This window comes from Xiphophorus couchianus, chromosome 12, assembly GCF_001444195.1.
Source record: "Xiphophorus couchianus chromosome 12, X_couchianus-1.0, whole genome shotgun sequence".
NCBI classification, from domain to species: Eukaryota; Metazoa; Chordata; class Actinopteri; order Cyprinodontiformes; family Poeciliidae; genus Xiphophorus; species Xiphophorus couchianus.
The window spans coordinates 16,410,627-16,431,961 of record NC_040239.1 but is presented as its reverse complement, the minus strand read 5'-3'; the positions used below and the strand labels follow the sequence as shown (position 1 = coordinate 16,431,961).

General features: G+C 39.2%; 1 protein-coding gene across 4 annotated transcripts in view; it reads right to left on the bottom strand.

The window, feature by feature from the left end:
- Window positions 1-1,081: 1,081 nt before the first annotated feature.
- Window positions 1,082-21,335, bottom strand: part of ebf2 (EBF transcription factor 2) — a 38,716-nt gene continuing 18,462 nt past the window's right edge. For 2 of the 4 annotated variants that reach the window (XM_028035067.1, XM_028035069.1), the window contains exons 7-16: window positions 10,363-10,444; window positions 7,352-7,493; window positions 6,135-6,265; window positions 5,805-5,931; window positions 5,628-5,716; window positions 5,463-5,528; window positions 4,520-4,694; window positions 4,255-4,437; window positions 3,997-4,167; window positions 1,082-3,828 (exon numbers count right to left, since the gene is read on the bottom strand). In XM_028035067.1, the coding sequence (XP_027890868.1) occupies window positions 3,797-3,828; window positions 3,997-4,167; window positions 4,255-4,437; window positions 4,520-4,694; window positions 5,463-5,528; window positions 5,628-5,716; window positions 5,805-5,931; window positions 6,135-6,265; window positions 7,352-7,493; window positions 10,363-10,444 (1,198 nt within the window). In that variant the 3' untranslated portion in view covers window positions 1,082-3,796. Of the gene's footprint in view, window positions 4,168-4,254; window positions 4,438-4,519; window positions 4,695-5,462; window positions 5,529-5,627; window positions 5,717-5,804; window positions 5,932-6,134; window positions 6,266-7,351; window positions 7,494-10,362; window positions 10,445-21,335 lie in introns of all 4 variants that reach the window. The other 2 variants (XM_028035065.1, XM_028035066.1) reach the window with 1 other exon arrangement.

Sequence of the window (21,335 nt, the reverse complement as noted above, 5' to 3'; positions counted from 1 at the left end):
ATGAAGGATGACACGGCAGGGCTTTCGCCTACCCAACAGCTGGATGGCAGTGATGTGGATGTGTGATGTGGAATGACTCGGTGGCAGGTGGCATCTCATGCTGTCTTTATCCAAACTGTGATCAGGGAAAAACGGTAAACGGCGCCGCAGCACTCACAACCAAACCGTCATGTGGAAGAGGAGCATATGGCTCCTGCACCGCTGGGCAGAAGGAACACTCAGCAAGATGAATGCTGAGGTGCTGGCAACAGAGCTGACTTTAACTTGTCAAATTAATAGCTTATCAAAGGGAAGAAGGGGAGATGAGGAGGAAGAAACAGCCAGCAAGTGGTTGTGGGGTTAAAGGGCGGGCAGTGTCTGGTGTTTGAAGTCCACACGTCCCCTCATTGTCACTGCAAAAACGCCACAGTACACGCAGACTTGCTACCAATGGGTGCTTACCCTACCCCCTCACTGCTTTGAGGGCTATGGTAATGAAACAGTTGCTGTTTCCTGGCATAACATTAATTACCCGATCAAAATAGAGTGGGTAATTAACTGCCCTTCTTTAGCAGTGCTAATTACATTAACAGAGAAGGACCATTGCAAGAGAGGATAAGAGGCGAGAGGAAGAAAGACGGGATGAAGCAGCACCAAACAAAGACTGAAGAAAGCAAGGCAGGGGTGAGCCGCATGCCTCTGTGTGTGAGTGTATTTTTTTTTCTTTAACAGAGAGAGGAAGAGGCCGCGTTGGAAGGAGACTCATGTGGTTCTCACTCCAGCCCCCAGAGGCTTGGTCCTCAGAGAGAAGCAGGCTTATTGGAGAGGAGAGAGATGGGGGGGAGGAAAGAAGGGAGGGAGGAGGATGTTGTTTATCTTGACATGCTCTACTCAGTCTTTAACGCTCGCATCACAATTAAGATGCTGCGGCTCATCAGCTATGTATACAAAACAGTGTAACAAGCTGCACGAGCACACAGGTGATGGGCATAGTCAAAAATAGATCAGGCACAACCTTGAGATGTGGAGGCTTGCAGGAAAAGCTCCATGTTCAGGACACCACAGCGTAACATAAGAAAGAAATGTGTATGACCACTTCAACTCACTTCAGTTATTTTTTCCTTTTACTTGTTTTATTTGGAGCACAAAATATAATTACACCTTAGAATTTACAAATCACGTTTGCACCATTTTTTTGTATCACTTCAAAAAAAAAGATGGCTTAAAAAACATAAAAATAAATTGCTAACATTTTTTAATAAATAAGATTAACTGAACTCTAAAAACAAATTTGCTTACGTCAGCTACCCTTTACGTTCTTTGTGCACGTCCTGAGAATGAGTTCGTGTTGTGATGAATAATGCTATGCCTTCAAAAGTATTCATACAGCTTGGATTTTGTGTAATTTTCCAACGTTACAACCTCAAATAATTTTTTGTGGAATTTTTATGCAACAGACCAACACAAAGTAAAACAAAATTGTGGAGTGTAGAAAAGGATTTCAACGTTTCACATGCAACTTCAATGTGCATCTTAAAAGTGCTGCAACCTGATCTTTTTTAGAAAACATCCAGGACCAAACAGCAAGAATACCAAGAAACTCAACAGACAATTCAGGAATAAGGCTCTGGAAAACCTTAATGCAGGATTGGGTCATAAAACAATATATCAATGCTCTAACATTGTACAAAGCAAAGTTTAATCCATCATCTGGAAGTAAAAAGAGCAAAGCACAACTTCAGACCTTTCAGGACATGTCGGGCCAGCTACACCTACAGCCTGGAAAAGGAAAGCAATAATCAGAAAACCAGCCAAGAAACCTGTGCTGGAAGAACATCAGAGATCCTTTGTGAAGATGGGAGAATCTGTTGCAAATCTAGCTTTTATGGTCAAGAAGAAAGTACTGCTAAAACTCAACTCATTTTTACAGTTTGTCATAACTCATGTGGAGAGCCAAAGAAGTTACTCTGATTAGGTCAAACTTTACTCTTGATCAACAAAAACTGTGTGGGATAGAAAACTAACACAGCAAATCACCCTGAAAATACCATCTTCACTGTGAAACTGGGAGTGGCAGCATCATGTTGTGGTTTTTATATTCTTCAGCAACGACAGTGAAGGTGAACTGAGCTAAATAAAAGATAAAACTAGAAGAAAAACAGTCAGAGACTGCAAAACCACTTCAGATTTGCTAAATTGTTCTCCTTCCAATAGGACAGTGACTCAAACATATAAAGGAAAGCTTTAGTAAAAGTAAAAAATATTCATGTGCTAGAATGGCCCAGTCAATGGCCAGACTTTAACCAACTTGATAATCTGAAGAACTGAAAATGTTTGTTCACAGACCTTCTCCTTACAATATTACTAATCTTGAATTATAAGCAAAAAAAAATATCAGTCTGTAGATGAAGAAAGCTGGTAATAAAACATGCCCCAAATTATTTGGGACATGTTTTGGGCCAAATATGCCCTTCACCATTATTATACTGCAGAAAATCAAACGCAACATAGTTGTTTTTTTCACTACACTACTTTGTAATGGTCTATGCTCTAAATCCCAATTATGGGTATATTATGGGTATATGTTGTGCATATACTGCAGTTTTGTGCTGCAACCTCACAAAATGTGGAAAAACTCAACAGGTCTGAATACCTTTACAAGGAACTGTGGCTGTATGAACATGATAATAAATGACCACTTAATACACCTTCTTCTTTTTGTTTGAGCTGTTGTGCTTTTGCTTCCTATACTGCATAGTGACTAGACATCGGAAATGAAAGTTCACAAACTATTCAGGGTGAAAAAGTACCAGAGCATGGGTGTAACAAAGCATGCATTTTAAGTGGAAATAAAAAGGATACGGCTAACTAATATTTCCTTTTACACAAGGACAATAACCTTTAACTGCGGGCAAAACACATATAATTGCTTTTGCAAGAACCTGAAAAGTAGGGAAGTTTAATTAAAAAAAAACAAAACTCCACTAAAAAAAATCCATTACAGAGTGTCATTTATCAAAGTAATTGGCAATTGGAGAGCTTGCTTAATTTCATCAACAGTTGGAAAGAGAACCAGTTTATAAAAACACGTTTATATTATTCCCTAAACTAACTTTAATAAGTTAAATTGCTTGTTCTTAAATAAATCAATATATGAATTCATTTTAGTAATAACCCATGAGAAAGATTTCTCCCTTGAAAAAACAATCAAAACAAAATATAAGGGTTCTACTTTTCTGGAATGTAAGTTGTCTTTAAAAGTCTACTACAAAACAACCTCTCTCTAGCTCACAGACAGTGTATGCACATGCCATTTAGTGTGTCTACACACACACAAAGTAAGCACCCCACATTTTAGAGCTACGGCTTCTTATCTGAGCTGTCCGGCATCCGTCGACGCACAGCGATCCAGCAGTGCATCATGTAAGTCTTTTGCAGCCATTGCAAAAACTAGATGCTGTATGTGGCGGTGGATCAGAGGTTCAGACAGATCCTTTTTGAAGCTTCAGGTGAAATTAAACTGAGGTTTCCTGTCAGACACACATACAGCAGTAAACTGTCCAGTCTTGCTGTTTGTAGCCGAGGCTGATGTGTTATCCTGTGCATCTGGAGAAGATTGCTGGTCTTTGGACATTTTCATACCCCACCCGTTCCACTGACTGGTCGCAAAAAGGGGGCTGAGAGACAGTGGTTGGAATCAGGGAGGAAAAGTTACGCTCACTAGTGATCAGTTTTTTTCAGTCTCCCTGCTCAGTGCCAAAAAGAAGGGGAGGTAAGTGAAGCAGTGTTCTGGGGCAGATTGGGGGCAGGTGCTTTGCTACATCGGGGGGACAACCAGGCCCGTCATCGCTGGAGAGAAAAAAATATACAAAATCTATGATTCTAAATCAGTCAGGCGTTTCATTACTGTACATCACCCAAGTCGTGTTCAGTCATAGCTTTTGAGTTGGTTAGTATAGGGTTAGACTGCATTGGTGAGTTCAGACAGCGGGGTCAGATAGTGAGTTGGATGACTACCTCTGAAGCTGTTCCCCCCTGAGGCGGGACAGGCGGGGGAAGGAGAACCTTGGGGCCTGAGGACGGGAGCAAAAGCACTCTTCTGTTTAGCAGCAGAAGGGAAAGAGGAGAAAGGCAAGAGAGAAGACGAGGAGCTGGAGCTTCCTGGTATTGTGGGGCTCGCTGGCATTACTGAGAAACAGAGAGAAACAAACGGTGTTAAGCCTGAAACCGAGTCAGAATCAACGTTGTGAGTTCCAGGCAGGCAGCAAGTCTTACTGTAGGGAGAGCTTGTGGGTGAAGCGCTGCTGAATCCAGGAGATCCAGGAACTCCCAGACTTGTCATGGGAACTGTCCCGTAGCCTCCAGTCATCCCTCCGCTGCCTCCGTAGCTCGACTGCTGGGGAGTGGAAGCTGAGGGGTAACCCCTCGGAGACAAACTGCTGGAGTTACGGATATAACCTGGAGGAAACATCAGAGCAGGCTCATAAGCTTTACTGGCCAGAAAGACAGAAGAAAAGATTGGCTTGCTCAGTTTGTTAACCTTGGCTGCTCTGTCCTGGATCTCCAATGCTAACCCCCAGCTGGGATGGATAGGAGCCCAGGCCCATGACGCTCCCATGGGCTGGTGAACTGGGCAGCGCCTGCAACTGGCTGTGAGGACGGGGAACACTGTAGAGTGCCTCGGCAATGTCAGCTGCACGTTTCAGCAGCATGTCCTGCAGCAAGTCGAACAAAGTGACAAACAACAGGTCAGTTTCAAGAAATATGAAGCCAATTGGCTGATATGTGTTGGTGCTGCTACTTCTGGTAGTAAACAGGAGTGAACTAATTAATCTGTAACACTGAGAATCTTTAAGTGACACTCTGTCAACCCCTCAAGCGTTATGGGTCTGAACTAAAGAAACAGTTAAACTGTTTAATACAATGTTAACATGAGATAATGTTAAATGGACCATGAACTCATGTGGGTCACTGTCACAGAGCCAACAAAAAGCAAAAAGCTTTGTACAGTTTTTTTCTGAACACATCCTGTATGTAGAGTAATGTTGTTGTGTGTGGATAATGTTTGATAAATGGTTATTAATTCCTCCATGCCAATAAATCTTGTTAAAACTAGTTAAAAAGAAAACTAATATTGTTGTTTCCTATGTTGCGTAGCCTTGCTTGTCAGTTAATGCTAATAATATTTCCAATCCTCTTTCATTTCTGTGCAAAAGTTGTGCTCATGATTGCTTATCAAAAATTTAATTTGTGGAATTTAACAAATTCCCAATTGAAAGAGCAAAATCAGGGAGGAAACATTAGACAAGGATCTTCTCAGGTAAGGAAAGATTACAACAATAAAATGGAAAAAAGTTCAAGGGGTTTGTCAATGTTTGTATAATTCAAGGGCAATTATTAAAGTATTTTATGTTCTATATTAGAAATGCCCTACTTAATGACAATCAATTTCGAATGTAGGAAGCAGTTTTGTTTCGAAGTACCTGATTACTGTGTGGATTTCCATATAGGGCTTCAACAAGATCTGCTGCTCTTTTTAGAAGAATCTCCTGTAAAAAAAAAAAAAAGAAATTTAATTGACAACTCCAGGACAAAAGCATAATAATCATAACTCCTTTAAAGATAAGTTTAGGTAACTCTTGTCTCACCTTGGCTAGCTTCTCTGGGTCACCTGGATGCCGGGGAATTACTTTCTGAAGTCGCTGAAAACCGTAGTCTATAGTTGGCTCATTAAGGGCTAAAAAAAATCATTAGATTGTCAAGCTTTAGAAACAGTTATTTAAATCTTTGGATCTAACTTTAAGAAAAATGGCTCATCCTAATACCTGTATAAATGAAGCGTCCAGGGGCTCCCTTGCAGAACTGTTTCGATTTATACGACAGGGTGACCTCCACGACCCCAGGGATGTGTCGAGGAGGCGTCTGTACACGAATGGCGTGCGGAGTGATCAGCTGAGGAGAAAGCACACAAACAGTGTCACCAAAAAAACGCCTCCCCACGTCTTGTAAATATTTAGGCTAACTCATTACTGTGGGAAGATTCAATTGTTAAGACTGCTCATAAATCACCCAAATAATGAGACAAGCCATATGCTGCGCATTTCATTTCACAATGTGCAGCATCATTAGCGGGATGTTTCGTAGACAACTCTTACCTCACTCCACACTAGCATGCTTCCAAACACCACCTGCAGCCCGTCGAAGAAGTTCTCCCCAATGACTATGACCATGGCCCCGCCGGTGGTCCAGCCTTCGCTGGGGCTGATGGCTTTGATGCAGGGGGTGGCTAAGACGGGAGAGAAAAGCTTCATTAACACAATCTACAATGACGACCAATAAAAGTAAAGAAATGAGGGTAAAAGTGTTACATGTATGCGCCCTCCAGCAGTATTCATTAATTGTTCACATTTTATCATTTTGTGATAGAGTAACACAAAAAAGAGATGTGGTTTTTATTTTATGCTGCAGAAAGCATTCCCACATCATGATGCTGCCACTGTCATCTTTTGCTGTGCGGATGTCAAGTGTACATTAATGACTCTCTTGGACCATTACATAAAACCTGAATTAAATACATTGACTTGTGATTGTATTGTGACAAAATGTGAAAAAGTACAAAGTTTATAGACACTTTTACAACTTTTTGCACTGTATGGACTGAGTGGAAAAGGTTTGAAGATTAAAATCACAATATGTTATCTTAGGCCAAAACAGCTGCTTGAAAAGAGTTTGTGTGACTTAAAGTCATGCATCATGCACAGTCATCCTCATTTAAAACTTGGGTTAAATACAGGACAAATGTCCGGATAGAGTTGGAAAAATGATCTGACTCTTCACTTGTGTAAAAGCTTTCATTAATTAGTGCAGAAATGAAATATTACTAGTGTAAGTTTTAGGCTTGTTTTAATAAATCTTGTAAATTAATTCTTTTTTGCCTCTCAAATATGTGAAACTTTAACAAAGTCGAGCAAAGTTCTTCGATACTCGCACCCAGTGAGATTTCCAATAACACTGGTTACTATATGTTTTTCTTGGTCTATGTTCAGAGTATTCACACCCTTTTGATTTTTCACTACCGTTTCTGACATCAGATCCTCAAGATTTTATGGTATAGATCAACAAAAAGTAGAAAATATATGACCTTTTATTCAGCTTCCTTGACTCTGATACCCTCAAATACAACTTGGCTCAACTTGTTGCCTACAGAGATAAAGTCTGCCTGTGTGTAAATGAATCACAGTCTCAATCTTTGATTCAGATAAAATATGTAGTGTGTGTTTGTAATGTGACAAATGATGAAAAACCGTATAAGTACTTTTACGAAACTCTGACTAAAAACAGGTAAATTAAACCTCTTATCTTATTGTCCTACCATATTCCATGGTATTCTCCACAGACTCTCCCGGCTCCAGTCGGCGAGCTCTCCGGCCATGTTTTGAGTTGTTGTGGACGAACATGTTGTCTGACACGGCCAGGACGTGTCCATCTACACTCACTGTGCTGGACAAGACCACCTGAGCGAGAGGACAAAGGGGGCAAAGAGGAAGACGCATGAGCGTAGATGAAGCATTTAGACTGCAGGCTAAGAGTCAAAATATCACGTTACAAGTGTGAAAATCCCAGAGCAACAATTTGTTTTTCTGTACAGGTGATGGTCATATTTCTTAATGGATGATCTGACATCTCAGGGATTTCCACAACACATCTGCATTCTGGCGCTGTCACCCCTTCACTCCTCCACTGGGTCACCATATGGCCTCTGCCTCTGCCTCTGGACTAACTTTTTGATTCATATAGCACGCAGCAGGCTCACGTTGTCTCCTCTTAATCCTTCAGTGACAACAAACATATGAACCGAATCTCCTATTTCAGCTGGTTGTTAAAGCAGTGGATGATATATGGCACCATAATGTGATTTTCTGCCTACTGCATGTCCCCACTTACATCTGCACCCCACAGGTGGCACTTTATACACTTAACAAGGGGATAGTCCCAAGTTTTTGCCCTCATTATTTGCAATATTTATATGCGCCAGGATATTATGACATATATTTTGAAATGACATGTATAATAAACCTTCATCTTAAAAGACACACATAATGAAACTTTTGGGGGTGAAGGAGCAAAGCAAAAGAGAGGGGAAAAAACATATGTTCCATAGGTGGTGGAAGGGAAAGGAAAATAACTGTAAATTATCGATCAAGCAACGAACTCCTGCCCAGCCCTGATCACCTTTTAACCCAGAGGCCCAGAGTTTGGAGCGCTCGTGTACTCATAACTTCTCAGCATGTGTCACACCACAGGAGTTAAAGCAAACACGGTGGGAGACGAGGACGGAGAGGGGCGGGGGCAGCCGGACACAAGGCTTTGCCGGGCAAAGGAGAATGCCAGAGAGAGGCCGCTGGTGCTGAAAGACGGCAGAGGAAGTGAGCTCGAGGAGTCCCTTGTGACCACTTCCTGGGTCACGGAGCATGACCTTCCCCATCTGGAGCCAATCACTCAATTCTTGACAACTTCCTGAAACACCTCAACCTATTTCCTGCACCCAGGCGCCCCCACAGCCATGTCTCCCACATATATAACTCTTTGGTTTGTCTTTCCATCTCTCTGACTCCTTATTGATTTCTAACTTTCACCTTTAACTTCTTTCTCCATTATGACTTCCACTGGAAAACCTTCCCAGAGATTTGCCATGTGACAACTGTAGCAACTCTCAGCTACTTTAATTGGCTTTAAGACCCAGAAACCAAATATTCTCTTTGGATATCAAAAAAAAAAAAATCAGTCTCATAGCTTGTCAGTAAAGTTAATTTATCTAAAAATGACTTCTTAACTTTTCCAAGGAGTAAAAAAAATTACTCTTATGAAAGAAGGAGAAATATTCCTATTTTTTCCTTAACTATAAGTATTGAAAGACAAATAAACATGAACAATTGGTGAAAAACACAATGCTGGGTATTCAAATGATGTCTACTTTTGATAAATGGACCAAACTAAAAGCGATGCTCTAATTCAGAGTCCTGGTAGTTACCGTCATTGTTCTGTGGTCTGGTTTCTTCTGGTCGTGACTTTTGGAGTGTCTTTTTACTTTGGATTCAGAACCAAAGGTTGCACTTGAATAAATGAGTAATGTTGAGCATGCTGAAGGCATTTGTACAAAAAAAAAGGGTGAATTTACTTTAAAAAAAGTGAACAGTGCAATCAGGTAATGATAAACTGGTTTAGCTTAGCTACTTGCTGGAATAGGAGCAACAAAGTTTCTCATTTGAACGTGATGGGGGAGCAGCCAATCAGGTGCACATTTTTAGACAACATGAGAGCCATGTCATTAGAGCCAAGTAGCTAAAAGCTGTTTAAGGTTGGCAGATTAGAGTTCTTCCTCTTCCTGGAGAGTTTTGCAGATATGAGACACTTTTTATCATAAGTAAACAAACTGTCTGCCAAGGTTCCTATTGTGCATTTAAGGAAATAGGATGTTAACCTGCACTTGTTTTGTCTCATCAAAGAGTTTATGCAGCTGCAGGCGACTTTCATATAAACAGTAATATGAAACAAGAGTTTAGAATATTAGAAAAAGACAATATTTTGAGAGAAACAGATTTTTTATTCTGGCTAAATTAAAGGCATTTTCACACTTTGATGGTCCAAGGTTCAGCTAGGCAGGAAATACGGAAAGATTCACTTCATTTGGCTCCTTTCACTTTCACGCTGCACTTATTGAAAGCAGACCAGGCAGGCTGGACAACCTCATACAGTCACAGCATCAGGCCATTTGGGGCACTGTCATAAGACCAGTGGAAGCAGCAGGCAGGGAAATGAACCATCAGCAAAACTACAGATGTACCAAAAAACCCCCACACCATGTGAAACGTGCTGCTGATGTTCCACAGACACCAAATGTGGATTTAAAAGCGTGGGCGTTTCTTCTTCTCGTTGGTTTTAGCTTACTGGATAGTTTGGTTGCATTTCCACAGTAAGAGAGATGCACCAGCGGTAAACAGAAAAAAAAAGGCAAGTTTTCACACCTGCCCAAGGTGAAGCAAACTATCTGAGAAAAACAACTGGTCATTCTCTTTGACCAGTTATTTCACATAAGCTCTGCTTGGAAAACATCTGAGGATCTATTTTGTGTCCATCATACAATTCAGCTGTCCAGCTGAAGACTTTGTGGAGAGGAGAAGTCTAAATTAAAAGTGTTTTAGTACTACAGTTTACCTGGAAATAGACTGAATGGGAGAGTAGAGTGTCTTATAATAGAAGAGTATAAAGATGCTCTTTTATCACAGCTATTAAATTCTTCATCCTCTGGTATTCCCACTATTTTATGTCCACACACAAGTGCACACACACACACACACACACACGTAAACATCTTTCATGTACCTGGAATCTCCTCATATCCCTCGGGTTGCCTGCTGTCTTCAGGCAGTTCTGGTTGCATTTCAGGAAAAACTTCAAGAAAAACCTGCAAAGGTAAACAAAAGGGCACATAGTAAAAAAAATTTTTAACATCAGCAACAAAGAAACTCCATGACAGTTTCCAGTATGTAATTATTTCCCTCGTTTTCACACACCAAAAGCCAAAGAAGGCTTTTTTTTTCCTCACAGCCAGGTCCTGTGTGATTGCATGTATGTACATGTGATTACAGTTCTGACATAAATCCCAGCTGTTTAGTTTAGTTTTAAAGTCAATGTTGTTACACTTTAAATCAAGTAATGAGATCTGGAACCACAAGCCGAGTGAAAAGTGCTGCTGCGTTTCAAAGTAAACCAGAGACAATGATGTATGCCAGCGGACTCAGGGGACTGTGGTATCCCACAATGCCATATTTGAACCCCACATGGGAGCGCAGAGGGAAACGAAGTAGAGACAGCCACAGAGAAAATTAAATGAGGAAGTGGCAGGACGAAGGTAGGGAAGGAGGCTTGTGCAGGTGCTCGCATGGACATGATTTTTTATCTTATTTTTTTCAAGTATATGAGTCTCATCACGTATGTAACTTCAATCCAACGCACTGTGGAGCCGAAGACAGTGGGGGAGGGGGGTGCTGATAGCCTGAGCTACACCAGAGAAAACCTGAAAGAAAGGTGGAATAAATAGAAGAGAGGGAGACTACTGAGAGAGACTCCAAATCCCAGGTGTACACGGTTCGGAAACATAGCCAGCTGCCATGGCAACGCAGCTCTGCCGCAATCCCAAAGTCCCCACGCTAAGAGGCAAAGATGGGAAAGAGGAGGAAGAAACTGGAGCGCATTCCATCACAGAAATACGCCGAATTTCTGTGATGGAAATACGGTGAAAAGACGAATAGAGAATGTAGAAATAAACAGAGGAAGAGGATATAAAGTGAAGGGAGGGAAGGATGAGATTAAGGAGATCTATTCAGGTGTTTTGCAAGGCCATAAAAAAACTTAAATAAAAAAAAAATACAAAAAAACATCTGAGCTGTATGGTGACCCCGCTACAACAAAAATTCAGATCTTAAACTAAGTGTCCACTCCATTTACAAAAAAATGTCTGTCAAAAACTCAATCATGATGTGACTAAAACATAGTTGTGTGAAACCTTGCTCAGTTGTTGAGTTTACTTTAGTAAGTTGTGGTTAAAAGTGGGTGCTAAATTACTCTCCTATTTATACTCTTAGTAAGGAAGGAAGGAGAGTTATTTGTAGAAATGTTCAAATCAGGTCCCAGGTTCTAACCAAGGCTCCCTGACAAAACTCCTGTTGATGGTCGACCATCTGGGATTCCTGCAGCTGCAACCCCAGCTTGCTGTTTTGCCATGAAATTCACAGCCAATCCTTTAAAATCAGTTTATTTTTGTGTGCTTGCAAAACTGCATAATGGGTCATTCACAGTATTTTGTTGATCCAACATCTCTGAATTTTCCCTAACTCCTGAGGGTTTTTCGCCAGTCAGGACTACATAGAAATTCGTAGTCAAAGACAGACCGGTGCACCTCCTGGTCCGCCTGTTCAGTGTGTCCTGATTGGCATGCTGGGATACTAAGAGAAAATGTCTGTGTAATGAAGTCTTTTAAAGGTTCTGACATCTAAAACACATTTTTACGTTTTAGAAATTGGAGAACATTTTTTTCTGCATTGTTTTGTCTGCAAAATGTAACTGAAAAAGCACTAAAATATGTTTGGAGCTGATGCAGCCAGAAGTCTTTTTAAAACATGCATTTCTGTAAACTGCTCAGCATGAAAACTCTACCAAGAGGAGGAAAATTGGAAAGAAGTGAGTTTATTGAAGTCTCTAATTGTATGATATATCTTTAGTGATAAATGATAAAACTTTATACTTTTTATGAGACAGATTGTCAGGATGTTGCACAGAGTTTTTTAACCAGGTTAACTGCTGTGTTTGGATCAGCTTATTAAGGCTGAGCTGCTCTGATTGGAATAAAAATATCAATCGATGTAACGACATGAACTGGAGACGTTGCAATGTCCACAACATCACTGATGAGTGAGGGAAGTGCTACACAATCACAGTAATAATACAGAGTAAATAATGCTGATGGACATTAGTGTATAATCTCACTGCATGTGCATAGCTATAAGACAGGATTATTTGTTTTTAAGTGAATCAGGAAGATTAAAAAAAAACATTGTGATCTGGACATTATGCTACTCTATGTCAATAAGAAAATAGTCGCCGACTCTTACAAAATTCATAAAAGTTGGTTATTTTAGAATAATAAAAACATCATTAACAAATGAAAAATAAAACTGAATTATCTTCGACATGTAGTTTGCTTTTCCTCAATAAACCCAGATGCAATGTTTTCTGATAAAAATACTTGGTCTGCTTTGAAATTGAAGACAGTGAGGGTTTTATCCACTCTGCTTTGAGGGGTGGAAATTAAAGAAGCAGCGAAAACCAACTTCCAGAATTAAAGTTGAGTGAAGTTGGTGAATTTTACAGCTTTGAATTAACATGCTATCAAAAGCATCCCCACTAAAAAAGCAATGCAAAATATTTGATGGCTGTAATTTTAGTATAAATATAGTTAATATAATGAAAAAATGGTCACAAACTTATTTAATTTCTTTAAAGCACTGATCTATTGTATTTTTCAGGGTCATCGCTCATTGAAGAGCAGTCCAACTTATTATATTTTTATTCTGTTACATGAAACTTCTTACTTCAGTTTTATGTTTATTTATCCATTAACAGATTTCAGATGTAAACATCACACTACACATGTGTGCAGCTTTCTACACTAAATTGCATAAAATAACATTTTAATCAAAATGACAAAAAGACTTAAACATTTTTATGTCTATTATTCAACATCTTTCTTACGTTTGTGATGTCTTGACCTCTTAATAGTTTCACTCAATGTCATTTGTTGTGTCTGAATGTTTTGAATATATTCGTGAAGGAAAAAAGTCAGAGTTTTATATATGCATGAACTATGTTTTGTATCAAATAATATTCATTAATATTCCCTAGGTGTCGCTGTGTCTGATCAGCCAGCTCTGCTTTTGAAGCAGCAGCAGAAACAATCAGATCACAGATGCACCATAAATCTAACTCTCCTCAAAGTATCTTCCTGTACTTATATTAAAGTAATTCTTTTCTAGTTTCTTCCAGCATTGCATTACATTTTACTTCAGTGAAGTACTTTTAAATCACTGTCGCTGTTTCCACTAAGCAAACAATAACAGTGAGGGGAAAAATGCCACAGAAGGAGGCAGCGTTTTGTTGGCTTACGTGGGTTGGTTTGATCTCACCCACACTGTGTTCTTTGCAAACATAATTCATCTTAATGTGGAGCGGCTGTGTGGAGAGGAAATTCATATTGGCCCCACAGCCCTGAATCCTCCCATCGAATACTAATCTCTCCCTCATTCTCTCAGCTTTTACTGATCATTTCTCCATCGCTTGCTCCAGTTTCCTCCCTTGTGAACAGGATCTGGCTTGAAACTAGTTCTCAGTTCCAACTTGTCTCCAATATTTCTGGAGTTGAGTTATGCGCTCAGAGGACAATCAATATTGTTGTTGGCAGAGAGTGATTACAATTTATCTGTCAGAGTTCGAGCCTTCCACCTCGGAGCTGCGGTAGATCTCAGTTTGGAGTGAAAATGTGAAAGGGCCCATATGTGCCTCTCACACATCACACTGAGAATTCACTTCTAATAGATCATCAATGTTGTGGACATCTTCATGTTTTAAAATCTCACAGAAAAGTTATGAGGTGTGTTACTCTAACTCTAGCTGTGCACATCTTTGAAAATCAAACAGTATCAAATTGCAAAAATATTCACGCCACTTGAAGAGCTTACATTTTATTTTTCATGTTACAAGGACAAACTTTGATCAGTGTTTTATGTTTTGAGACACACAAGCACAAAATAGTCCGTAATGGCATCGTGGGAGGGATGCTTAATGAAAAATTTGAAAAAGTGTGTCATGTGTTTGTATTCTTAGTTCTCTCAAATTAAGTGTTTAGGGTATGTGTCCACCAGATTTGTACAGCTCAAGATGGAAAACTTCAACCACATCAGAGGGAAGCATTTCTGAGAATCCGTCTTCAAGTGTTGCCACAGATTGGTAAGTAATTTAACGGGCATGAGGCCGGGAACAGCACAGGTCACCAGTCAGAGACAAACAGGACAAACAGCCATGCACACACACATTCACTTCTAAGGAGAATTTAGAGACAAGTTAACCCAAGAGTCATGTTTTTGGACTGCGGGGAGAAGTTTTTATGCAAAGGGAGAACATGCAAACTCCAAGCATTTAGACCCCAGGCTGGGACTCGAACCCAGGACCTTCTTGCTAAAGGGCAACAGTGATATTAACTAATCTGAGGCCTTCACAGAGCAGCTATATTTGATTGAATTACACACAGCTATGTAGGGTAATTGTATCTATATAGCACATTTTCAGCAACAATGCAGCTCAGAGCGATAGACTTTTTTCTGATTAGATGACGTCTTATGGGAAGAAGTTGCAAAGGATTTTATTTTGGGGTATCAAAATTATTATCCAATCTCAGATAAGTGGAATATGATGGATGGATGGATGGACAGACTTAGGTTTAAGAAGATTAAATACATTTGATATATACACAGAAAATGACGAGGTTTGGTAGCACCAGCCTTTTTGCAGACAATGTAACAATCGGTCGTCACACATTTAACTGGATGACATGACAGTTTCACTGAACTGACGACCGAGGGCCAAGAAAACCACAACCCTAATTCAGCGACTGTCTACATCCATTTCTGGCTTTATGCACTTTCTGAGGGTTCTTGACCTTATTTGTTGACTTCTTCTCATCATTCCTTGTTTATATGACACCAGATGCCTCGCACACACACCGGCATGTAGAGACACACACACACTGACACACACACACACACACCCCTTAATACGCTGACACACCCACCTTTGCACCCCCCCAGCTCCCTTACCCAAAAACCCATTGAGTCAACTTTTCACCCCCCTCAGTTCGGACGCACACAGCTGCAAATGCTGAAATTAAAGCGAGACATTGACGCATATATTAGCATGCATTAGCCGCTTCCCTCTGCCCACTTAACATGCAAATCTCCCAGCCCCGTCGCCTCGCACCTTCTGCCACACATTCATTTGCTGAATTATAATTAGACTAATCTTGCATAATTAATAAGAAGTTGAGGACCCTCTGTTTTTTTATTACCCCCCTCTTCTATTGTGGTTGCAGAAGTTTAATATTGCTGTTGTTTGTTTTGTTTTGGTGGAGTAACACACCCACACAGCACAGTGTACGACACACTGCAAAGATTTGGAGGTAATCCTTGTGTCACAGGGACATTAGCAAAGAACGGCCGATTTCAAAGAACTCATCGTGCAAGTGTGTTTGTTTTTAATCTAGTGATGTTATACATTTACATCTTGTTCTGCTCAATAATGCAGGTTATTATCTGCTAATAACACTTTCAAGTGAGTAACACTTGAGTGTGCAAATAGTGCAAGTATAAATAAGACGAGTTAGAAAAGAGCATCAACGTTTCTGTTGGTTGAATGTTTATAAAGAGAGTTTGAAGTTTTAAACATCAACTTAAACTAAAAACCTTTATAAAAAAAAAACTTTAGGACAAAAAAAATTCCTCTTGGATTAGAAAATGAATACAAAACAAATACGAACTAGAAAACATTGGTTTCTTAGGTAAACTTTATCTGATAAGCAAAATTATGGTAACTGAGTTGAACCATAGCTGCATGTGGTCAGGGGTTGTGAACTGTGTTTTATCTTCTGTAACACTTTCTGTCTTTAAACACACTTTAAAGGGATAGTTTGGATTTTATGACATAAAGCTTTGTGGAGTTGTTATTATCAAGTAAACGACTCAAAAAATGTTAATATATACATGTTTATTTATGACAGAGTTAAATATTAACAAATATTTAATATTTCTGAATATCAAAATTGTCGCAATGTTTTTTCTCAGCAGAACTGCTACTGAATTTCTGCAGTAAAGTTAAGTTGCTTTACAGTCTGATCTAAGTTCAATAACCTTTGGGTTCAGAGTTTCTGTGAGTTTTCCTAATTTCAATTTAAAATTTTCAAGAACATTATGATGTAAGCTTAGAACTGATGATCACAAAATAATTCAACAACTTTAATGCCTTTATTCAACATAGTTTTGACTTAATTAAGTAAGTTACATAAAACTAGACCAGTTAAAATTGAATAGGTGTTTCAACCTGCGGCTCGTGTTACAGGCGCTTTATGACAACAGTGATGTGAAACAGTCTTTGCCCCTTTACAGATTTATTTTGCTTCGTTCAAATTTTAATACCAGACAAAAACAAAGTTTGAGTGAATAAAATAAATCCATTTTCAAATAATGATTCCTAAATCAGATTAGCACTATATAAAATATGATTGTGGTTAAGCCCATTGTTGTAATGGGCTTAACCACAGAGTCCTGCTTGACCTGCACAATCAAGAAATGACGTCAGTCACTCCACCACGATCAAGTCTCAGTCTAGCTGGTTGATGTCTGGTTTTGTTTTAGCCCAGTTTAGTCTGTCTCCAGGTCTGGGGATGTGAAAACAGGCAGGAATAGAGAAACATGGACGGCTGCGACTGTGCAGGAGCTGAGGTCGGCTCCCTGATGATGCTTGCAGCAACACTCAGTAATGGAGGTTTTGATAGACTCAACTAAACCCAGATATTTCATTTCATCTTAAAGACAAACAGCCTAAAGTGTCAAGTAGTTAACATTAAAACCTAGACTTATGTTATATCTCATCCTCTATGTGGGCGTTTTCATGGCTGACTCAGATAAATACAGATATTAAATTTTTGTCTTCTAGAAATTTATTGCCAAATATGACAAAAAAAAAATCAAATTAGCCAATTAGTTTGCTATTGTGAACCACTCTGTCTGTATTGTGGCACATTTTTAACTATGAAACCTTTTGGGTTTAGGTAATGCAGTCAAAAGATGTAAGGCAGCATTTATGCATGAACTTTGTTGAAAAGAAAAACCTGGAAAAGAATAAAATGCACATTATGCCAAACAGAGGTAATATTATGTAGTTCTGATATTTCAAAACTGTAACTAGACTGAATTTAACGTATTTGTGTTCTGATGATCCACAACATCATCATTTTAAGACACATTAAAAGAAAAGCAGTGAAAAAAGAACAATGTATGTAACGAGTATAGTGAATTTAATCCAATTGTATAGACAGAGTGAAAATCAGTTGCATACATTCGAATTTGATCCTAATTATTAAACATCATAGTCAAATTTAGTTTATTCTTACTTTTGGTAAAACAATTTCTGACTAAGAATACCTTGTGAGATCAGATAACCTCAAGTTCATAAAGCAGAACCATGATTTAAAACACATCATCAAGAAAACGTCTTAATGGCCTAAAAAACAATATGATGGTTTGGATGTAAAAACTTCCTTAACTGTTACTGCAGATGCTTGACAGCAGTTGTTGGTGTCTCTGGTGGCACAACCAGTTATTAGGGTTAAGAGAGCAATTACATTTCCCATACGGCAAGGCTGGTATGAGTTGCTTTTTATTTAATACATACAACCATCACTTGCACTCTGTGTTTTGTATTTACTCAAATGAAAAACATTTAGATTTGAAAAAATAAAAAGATAAAAAATGATTTAAAAAGTCAGGGCACAAAGTATGTTTTCAACATGTTACATAAATTCAACAGATTCCTTAATACTGAATTATTTTTTTGCAAGCCAAACCATTTTAAATACCCACTTTCCCAAGATGAAGAAACTGATGCAGGATAACGTGATGTGGATGTTTCAATTTTAAAGACCATTATTAGGCCAGTTTCAGAGGCAGAAGTCTTTAAAGGTTCACAGGTATGTTTAAACGTGGATTCCCTCCCCAAAAAAATAGATACATAAATAAAAAACAGCAGAATTTACAATATATGCTAAATAACACTGGTGATTATATTTAAGACATTTTATGACATTTTAAAAGCTTAATTTAAATCTTTGGATTTTGCTGCAGGCTAAAATTAGAGCTGAACTCAAACATTCAACTAAGAAAACTGTGACAAACAATCTAATACAAAAGTAAAATCATTTCAGATTCACTTATGGTATTATCTCACAGACATGAGCATCTTCAGTTATTTAAACTGCTAAAGTCTGCTTAAATTTGGGTCTGTCTTCAAGAACCTTACATTAAAAATCATGCTAAAACACAGAAAACATAAAAAATAACAAATCTCTGCATCATTTTACACCAGATGTGAGTGAAATGTTGTTTCCAGAGATCTTTACCGACTTTAGTTAAAGCAGTCAAGGGGCAGTGCACTAAACTGGAAAACATATTTTTCCAGGAAGCGATGCTGAAGGAGACTTGTTGCGCTTTTTCTTCTCCTTTTGTTTAGTTGAAGTTTGAAATATGGCTTACACAGTTAGTTGAAAACCTAAATATAACAATAATCAAACAATAATCAAACTTACTGTCAGCTAATGGACTTCTCTGATAAAATATTTAGCTGTCAGCTTGAGGTTAAAAGAGCTTTTAGAGCAATTTTTCTTCTCCTCTTGTGGCATTCGTTCTGAGTTAGACTCTGCCAGCACAAACACTGATCTTAGTAACTCAGCACAAAAACTCAGAGGCCCTTATTATTTTAAAATATTTTTCATTTAAACTATGTTTCCTGTCAAGATTATTCAATATAATCTTTGTTTGTTTGTTTGTTTGTTTATTGTTTTCATTCATTTCCCTGTTTCTGGCCAAACAGACCAAATGTCTTACAGAGAGACCTGAGCTTCCCAACTGGTGCAACTAACTTTACCAAACCAAGTTCAAAGACCAAATGTCAAATTGTGACACTGAGAACAAATAAAAATAGGCAGATTTTATAGTTTTGTTCTTTGGATTGGATGCTCTGTTCCTCATTTCTGTGTCCATTAGGGCATCTGTTACACATCAGGAGGGCTTTCTGCTTTACACGTGGCCTTAATCATCTGGTGAGCACCTAGCTTGACATAAACTTTCATAGGATTTCATCAGCACTAATCACTGTCGACATAAACTGCCTTCTCAAATTGTCATAAAACACATCGGCCTCTCAGCTCCTTGGGAATGCAGCTTTGGTGGCAGCGGGAACTGATAAAGGGTTTGCTGCAAGTTTCAAGTTAGCTAGATGCACATTTACGTAATCATTTTCTAAAGTTTGACTAAGTGCAAATTCAGTGATTTGGCGAAAGAACGAGGGCGAAAAGGATAATGACACAAAAAATGACTTGATTCGCAAAATCTATCTATCTAGCCTTTCAGATGCAGGGTGGTGAGAATACAAAGTGAGTGCACACACACAAAAAAGAAAGATTAAGAAAGAGAAGAGGCAGAGACGGAGGAAGAGAGGAAGATTGTTGATGTCCTGTATGCAGGGCCATCACTCATCAGAAATCCCCTCCATCACCCCCACCCTGAAAAAACAAAACAGTGTCCTGACATGGCGGTGGAGGGGAGCTGCAGGGAGGAAAATTAGGAAACCAGATGTGAAGCATTAAAACATACTGACATGCTGAGGGCCTTCCTCTGCCACACTCACACACTAAGAGCACTAACTCATACAGCAGCCCGACATGCATGTGTCACACAAAGGCTGTGCGAACCACACACACACACAAGCACGCCTTCGCGGGTTCAACAAAGAAAAACTGGTCCAAGTCAGGCGACCATGTGTGTACAATCAGTCATGCAAAATTACATTAGTAAAAATAATGCCTCCGACATGAATGTCTCAGAGATATCTGAACAGAAATAGGAGATGATTTTTGATCCAAAGTGCATCTGAGGAGCCAAAACATGCTGCAACTCGCCGCTAAAGACTAAGATTTGGATGAGCCCGTGTTTAATTCCAAGACATCAGGCTACAGATGGGTCATCATGCATCGCTGTATGGATATGCATCCAATTAGTACATGTACCCCAGCTGAGGATCAACTTTGGGTGATTTGTTTTCTTCCATGAGAAGATTTGTGTTTGGAGGGGTGTTTGTGTCTGTGTGTGTTGGTAATAAGGGGGATGTTGGGGGTAGTGGTAGGTAATAAATACCCCTGGACCAGGGTCCCCTGGCAGACTGGAAGCTAGACTGGTCATCAGGGTTAACACCCGGGGCACATGACCTCTGACACTGCTAATGGGGCACAGAAAACCCTCCACGAACTGATACCTCCTCTGTCGCATACCACCACAGGACCTTTCACACCGGTCCCTCCAGACGCCTCCCCTCCTCCTCCAAAAACATACATGGAAATCTGTGACTTCAGCTTCACTCAGCAGCAAGCATCACTGCAAACATCCATTAGTTTTCCCCTTCATTCTCCATCATGTCTTTACGCAGACACAGATATCTATAAAAGAGTCAGATAAGTCTAAATTCAGTGTGTTTTAGGCAAGTTTGTTTTGCTTTTTGCTCTCTCAACTTACAAAGATATCCCCATCCCTTTAGTATTTTTTATTTTTTGATACTAAGCCAAAACTGAAGTGTGTGTTTTTCATATTTTTTTATATATATAGGAAAATCTGGAAAGTGTGGCATGCATTTATGTTCTACTCTCCTGAGTCAAAACTTTGCAGAACCACATTTTGTTGAAGAGCAAAGTCTTTTATGAATTTAAAGATAAAATGTGATCCATACGTTTTGCAAAAAAGCGCAAGCTCAGTCAGATTGGGTGGACAGCATCTTACAATAAGTTATTGATTGGATTTAAAACTGGACTTTGACTAGGTCATCCAAACACATGAATATGAATAGAACTTGATCTAAAGTCATCTACTTTATCATTTGTGTGTTTAGGGTTGTTTTCCTGCTGGAAGGTGAATCGCTGTCCCAGT